Consider the following 7016-nt stretch of genomic DNA (forward strand, 5'->3'; position numbering starts at 1 on the left):
ATGTATTTGAAAAAATTAGAATTGACCTTGTTCTCTTCTGTTGTCATTGGAAGTACCTGCTTTTTTCCTGTCCCTTACTGGGTGCGCTTGGAGAAGCTGCATCAGAAATACTGAAGGCGTTTGTAGTGTGAAAAGTTCAATGCACACTGGTGTTTTTTCATTTTATAGACTGGTGACTTGGGAATTCAGTCTTACCAGTGTTTTAGTTTTCCCTGTTGAACTCTCATTTTCACGCTTTTATACTTCATTCTTGCTAGATCTCACTTAATTTTCCCTTGGATTTTCTTCTTTCCCAGTAGTAGAGTTGGATTTTAGGCAGTTTATGACTAAAATTATTCTCAGGAACTGTAAAGGCCTCCAAGATGTTGTGCTGTTGTGGAATTTCCCTGGAGCCCCTACAGATGTGCCTGCTATAGGGCCAGCCTGTGCAGGGTGCCCTTGTCTGCTGTGTGTCACTGCCACCTGCCCTGGGCTCGGGATAGGCGCTGCTCTTCACCGCTGAGCTAAGATTGAACTAACCTCCGTGGCTGTTCTCCTCTTCCTTTTCAAACCCAGGCATGAAGTGGAATTACCACTTCTAGCAAGAGTACCTTGTCACCTGATTTTCTGTCTCTGGTCTGACTTGAAACAAGTACCCACTCACAAGTGGGACAGACAGACCTATTTTATGTTGCCAAATGCGTTTTTCTTTACCAACTTTCCCTTCTGTTCAATAGGATGTTATATTTACCAAGTGCTTGCATTGTGGGTCAAGCACTACCCAGAGCTCACCCCTCCCATACCCATGCACTGACTCAGACCTGGAATTTAATGAGCTTGCCCGGTGACCAGTGTGCACATGAAAAGATCGGGAGCAGCCCGCTAGGGTACGGAGCGGTCTGTGGCGCCCAGCACCTGAATCCAGTCAGGCTCTAAACGTGTGCTGTGTTACGTCCTCTTCCGGACCTGCTCCTGTTCTCCGGGTGTCTTTCTGTAGACAATATTAGTGTTACTTTGGGGAAGGAATGGAGGTTGTGCAGGTCTCAAAATTGGAACAATACTAGTATCCTTTTGAAACTGAGGTTCAAATAATTTTCTCTCTTTTTTTTTCCTATGCATCTTTCACCCCTACCAACATTACTCCAGGAGGTGCCAACGACAGCTTCCTCCTATGTGGACAGTGCCCTGAAGCCGTTTTACCAGCTTCAGAGTGGGCACAAGGATAAGCTCAAACAGGCACTAATTCAGCAGTGGTTAGAAGACGCCCTCTCTGACAGTACTCATAAGTGAGTAACCTAAAAGCAGACTGAGAAGCCCTGAGTCAGATCACTGAGAGCATCAGAGGGTGGCATGTGGATGAGGTGGTCAGAACATCACATCGCTTTGTCACTGGACAGGTTGGGGAGGGACTGTCCCTTCCCCTCTGTGTGATCGGTTGAGCTGTGCCCACTCCACTCGCCCCACCCAAAGCTCTATCTGGGCTGCAGCCAACCTAGCAGGGCTTATACTGGGCCTGCCATCTTCCAGGTCTCGCACCTGTCGGGTCCTGGCATAATCCACGCCCCCTGGGCACACCTGCCTGCCTTTGCTCTCCTCCATGCCGTTATACAGGCACAGGTCTGCGAATCATGTCACGTTTTTTCTTTTAAGATCCTTTTGCTCCTGGCTCTATCAGGCCAAAAGGGCTTTAATCATGTGAGATAATCAAAGGACTGACAGTGGAGAGACCATCGTAATCAAGGGAGAAAAAATATAATTACACCTGGCAAAGGATCAGTGTCTAACACCCTACAACCCTTGAAATATGAGGAAGTCCTCAGAATCACTGTGGCTGAATGTCTCTTCATTTCTAATTCAAGCTACTTTTCCCCAAATGCCAGCACTGAGTTATGTCAAAGAGCATATTATTCAGTTTTATTATTGAATTTTGTTTTAATTATTAATTTTGCAATAGTATTTTATTTCAATTAATTATGAGTTAAGTGGCATTTATGGGTTAATTTAGAACATAAAAATGAATTATACTACTGTTTTTGTGGGCATATGTATTTTAAATGCCAAGTAATCACTTGTAAACAAAGTTTTTAAATGTAACTCATGTATAATTTAGACAGCATATTGAGATTGTTTTGAAGGCAATTAGTTTTATTTAAAATTTTGAAATGCTTTTACTCTTTAAAAGATGAACTGTGCCTAGAACCGATTGTAAATGAACTTGTTAACTTGCATTTGGGGAAGAGCTACACGTGTCCACCCTCCATGTAAGAAAGACGCTTTGCCCATGGCTTTCTCTTAGTGTCCAGGACTACAATTTTAAACAAAGTCCATGTACATATTTCTTAAGTTCTCAGGGCCTGCAATTCTAGAGAATCAAGACCCTATTTTTCTTTCAATCTTAAGAAACATTAAATATTTGCCATGGCTGATTTTTTTATTGGAAGTGAATTTTTATCTTAAAAATCCTTTTTTTGGGTCCACAAAGCCGGGTAGTGTACTTGGTGTTATCCACACCCTGCTGCAGCAACAGATGTGTTTTGTGCTCCAGGTACTGTGAGACTGTGTCCGATGTCCTGCACTCCGTGAGAAAGATGGAGGAAAGCCTGAAAAGGCTCAAACAAGCCCGGAAAACCACCTCCACCAACCCTGGCGGGTCTAGCGGCGGCATGAGTGATGATGACAAAATCAGGCTGCAGCTGGCCTTGGATGTTGAGTACTTAGGAGAACAGGTAACTGGAAGCCATCATCTCTTCTGGGGACCCTAAAAGCGCATTCTGAGGGTCCCTGGTGGTTCATGTGCGCCCAGAGATGCCGCCGAGGGGGCCTGTTCCCTGGGGCTAGAAAAAGGGGTCAGGGCCCTAAAATACTAGAAGGTAAAGGATTTGCACCTGGGAATTATGAGACAAGAGAGACTAATACTGAAAATTGACCTTTTGAAATCCGGTGGATTAATCTTTGGGGCAGTTGACATCTACTTGGCCACCAGTGCTCACGTTCGCGAAGCCCACTGGAGTGGGTGCTCAGACGGTGTCCTTCTGGCCACTGCCGGGAGAGTGACGGGTGCAACCTTGGTGCCAGCTCAGGGTCTTCTACAATATTTGTTAAGTAGGCCCAGAGTACGTAGGAAAGCTTTAGCGCATCGAGTCCGCAGTAGAGCATGGGAGAAACCCTCTGAGCTCAGCTTCGCTTCCTGCCTGGGCTCATAGGTTTTCTGGAGAATACATTTTGGGGTTGTGGCGTGTGGATGCATACTAAGGTGCGTATTGTCACGGCAGGCAGATACGTGTTACGTGCTTGGCCTGTGTCACTGAGGTGACTTCCTCAAGTATTGTAAGACTTTCAGACCCTCAGCAAGTGGCTCTGTCCACTGTTTAGGTGTGCTTTATCATGGTAGTTCTTCAGGGAAGGCCTTTTTGCTAGAGAAAAAGAAATAAAATCGTCACATTTCCATCCGAAGGTGCTTGGTTTTCTAGCTCACTAATAATATGCTTTTACACATCAGGGCCATCACGGGAAATCTCAGTTTTTCTACTTTGAGGTGAATTTAGATATATACCATGGCAAAAGTCCATTGTCATGTTTATTTCACAAGAGAAACTTAACGTATTTTTAAAAGCAAGAAGGTTTGTATAAAAACAACAAATAAGCACAAGAAAGAAGGATGCATGCGTGCATGCGTGTGTGGGTGCCTTGACATTGGCACACTAAAGGGGGAACATGGTGCTGAGTCTCAGTTGCGCAGTAATCCCCAGCGGTTGCTGTGCCCGAGTGTTTTCCACTAATCAGATTTAGTGTGAATTTTATTTTCCAGTCCACAAAGGAGGCTTGCTGTGCTAGATTCTCATTTGATGGACCGAGATAAATTAACATACTTGCCTCTAGAATGCCAAATGTTTGACCCAAAAAGTAAAGTAAAATAAGTAAATCCTTTGTTCTAAAAGGAAAAAATATTCTGCCAGACTTAAGGAACTGTTTTTTTCTTATTTAGCAGAGGGTGGGGTTGGCTATTTTGTTTTATTTTTTATAGAGGTCTTTTTTTCACACTCAGTTTAAATCGCAGTAACTGAGTTGTTCTCTTGGCCGTTGCAGATACAAAAGCTGGGCCTGCAAACCAAGGACATAAAGAGCTTCCCAGCTCTCACCGAACTCGTTGCTGCCGCCAAGGACCAGGCAACAGCAGAACAGCCGTAGACATCTCGGGACGCAGGGCGTTGGACCTCGAGTCCCATGGAAGAGAGTGGCTCAGTGCTGTCACCCAGCCTCTGAGCCTCCAGCAGAGAAGTGCTTCCACTGGGTCTCAGCAGCACGCGGTGCAGCCCGCAGCGCTCGGGTCTTCTCACCCCGAAGAACACAAAGCCCTTTTCCGTTGTATGGAAGATAGTTTTTAAGACATTTGAAACTTTCTACTATAGTTTACAGAGCAAATTATTTTATTTTTATTGTAAATTTTAGTGAGGAAGAGGTGATTTCTAAAATACTGAAGTAACTATATGTGCATGCATATGAAATGTTCCCTGACCCTGCAGCTGGGAGCTGCTGCCTGCAGTGGGGCGACCCAGTGTGTGCACCACACTTCCCCAGACGAATGCCTGCACATTGACTGACCTTCTAAAGAGGCTGTAAAACGCCAGCCTCCTCTTCTGACATGGGATTTAAGACAGAAGGTCATGCTCATCACCCGGACCTCCGTCAGGAGCTAGGACTGTCAGGAGTATCTATTTTCTAAATAAAAGGAGTGTCCGCCAAGTTGCATGCCTCCCCTTAGTGAATTCAGCACACGTTGAAGACCCTTCCTTGTGCCCTGTGAGGCCACATTTCCTTTCAGGTCAGGCAGGCCCCTCTCGCACCCCTTGGGAGGGTCCTTTCCATCCTTGAAGCTCCCTTAAGACTATGGAGTTCTGTCGTGGAAGCCAGCAGGCCCCATCCCTCCCGGCAACTCGTCCTGGGTGTGGGGGAGACGGAACAGGTGGGGGGATTGGAGAGTTCAGGGCACGCGGTGGCCTCCGTAACGCACGCCAGCACATGCCTGCCAGCCCTCGTGCTTCCTGGCATCTGCCTTCAGCTCCACGATGATAGGACAGCGGGGTGCTTGTCCCCCTCACGCTGTTTCCTTGCATCCCAGCCTCCTCTGTTCCAAGGTTAGCTATGAGGAGAGAAAGGAACAGTGACGGAATTGAAGCAGACGTGGGACTTTGCAGCAATGATTTTAAGGGCGGTGATGAGGCAGAGCCTGAGGAATGAGGGAGCATGAGAGCCGCCCCAGTCACAGCACTGGGAGCAGCAGTGTGGGGTGCTGGGCTCACAGCTGGAGCAGCTCCCACTGTCCAGGCACTCGGGGCCTCGGCTCCCTGTGGACAGCATGTGCTCTGGTCTTAGCCGGGTGAAGGGAGCACAGGAGGGGCTTATTACAGGAGGTTTGGCCTCCCTCGGCGGGGGGAGCTGGCTTCTCCGATGCAGCTGGAGGTGGGGTCAGGGGTGGGGGGCAATCGGGAAGGAGAGGCGGATGTGAAGTGGGAGAGCAAGGCCAGCCGGTACCCCTGGGGGTGCTCTGGCACTGGCAGGGGTAGGATGGGACCTGGGTCGGTGTCCTGCTGCCTGCAGGTCTCCCAGGCTCGGTGATGGGTGACCTGCAGAGATTGTGCCTTCCTGAAACTGCGCACACCTGGCCCAAGACTGGAGGAGGACGCCGGGCGGAGCCTGCTGCCCAGGCCACACCAGCCTGCTCTACCCTCCAAGTCCTATAGACTCTGGCCAGCGTGAACCTCGCACCCGGCCCATAACAGTCAGAAGCGTTGTCCCACCTCACCGGGGACCCAGCACAGCGCTATCCCAGTAGCCACGTGGCTGAGCTAGTCCCTCCAGCCCAGCCTTAGTCAACAAAAGACTCCGTGTCCCCAGCTCCCTGGCTGCCTTGCCTTTTCATTCGTTTCCAAATGGGGGGGAGGGGGTTGTAAGCCTTAGCCCTCTCCAGCTCCAGCACCCTTACTCCCGTTTCACAGAAATTACGGTGTCGCGATGACTAACGAGTGGAATTTAAACCAGGCAAGGCCGCTCCGGAGCCCAGTTAATCACCGCCAGGCAGGCCACCCTCCCAGCATGAGCGTCAGAATGAAGGAGCTGGTCGTGCAGGACGAAACCCCCACTTGCTGATTTCTTTGGCACCCGCCAAGCCCTGGGCACATCCCGGTTTCAGTACCACGTGGTCCCAAGCTCATTTCACACAGGAACGTCCTGGATGTCACAGTGTCTGTTTCTAGGCTGAAGAAATGAGTTCCAGAAGGCTTGTCCCTGGTTTCCCCAGAATGCCTTTCATTTAATGCGTAATTACTTTGCTTTGGAGAATCCTAACTGAATAGTTTAAAGACAAAGCAATACGTTTTTTTACTACAAAACTATTACAAAATGTTAGCATAATATAATCAAAAAGGGGTCACAAGCACAAGAGTTTGTTTCTTGCCAGTGCAGTGCACTGGCGCCCGGGGGGTGGTGACGGGGGTGCGGGGTTGGGTGGGGGCTGTGCACCTTTCGGGGACCCCGGCTGATGCAGGTCCGTGACACCCCCGGGAGTCACTCCCAGGGGTGACTCCCTCTGTTAGTTTCCTAGGGCTGTCACCACACATGTGGTGGCCTAAAACTAGACATTTTTCCTCTCATGGTTCTGGAGGCCTAAGTGCAAGGTCAGGATGTGGGCAGGGCGGCTGCCTCCCGGGGTTCCAGGACCGGCTCCAGCTTCTCAGGGCTGCAGGCGTGTCTGGCTGATGTCAGCACACGTCCAGTCTCTGCCTCCATCTTCACCCGGCCTCCTCTCCTGTGTCCTAGTCTGTGTCCTATAGGACTCACCTGGGTCGTCCAGTGTGGTCTAGTCTTGAGATTCCTAACAGTTACATCTGCAAAGATTCTTTTTCTAAATAAGGTCTCATGCACACATTCTGGTGTTAGGATGTAAAACAAATCATTTCGGGGCCACCATTCAGTCCACTTCCCCTTGGCTACAGTCAACCAGACGAGGAAAAGAGGGCAAAGGGTCACCCCAAACAGAG

General features: G+C 49.0%; 1 protein-coding gene across 3 annotated transcripts in view; it reads left to right on the forward strand.

Annotated features, from left to right (window-relative positions):
• Positions 1 to 4722, forward strand: part of COG2 (component of oligomeric golgi complex 2) — a 40870-nt gene extending 36148 nt beyond the window's left edge. For 2 of the 3 annotated variants that reach the window (XM_019665849.1, XM_019665850.1), the window contains exons 16-18: positions 1126 to 1265; positions 2525 to 2705; positions 4066 to 4722. In XM_019665849.1, the coding sequence (XP_019521394.1) occupies positions 1126 to 1265; positions 2525 to 2705; positions 4066 to 4167 (423 nt within the window). In that variant the 3' untranslated portion in view covers positions 4168 to 4722. The remainder of the gene's footprint in view (positions 1 to 1125; positions 1266 to 2524; positions 2706 to 4065) is intronic. The other variant, XM_019665851.1, reaches the window with a different exon arrangement.
• The last annotated feature ends 2294 nt before the right edge of the window (positions 4723 to 7016 follow it).

The sequence above is a fragment of the Hipposideros armiger genome, unplaced genomic scaffold, assembly GCF_001890085.2.
Source record: "Hipposideros armiger isolate ML-2016 unplaced genomic scaffold, ASM189008v1 scaffold_454, whole genome shotgun sequence".
NCBI lineage: Eukaryota > Metazoa > Chordata > Mammalia > Chiroptera > Hipposideridae > Hipposideros > Hipposideros armiger.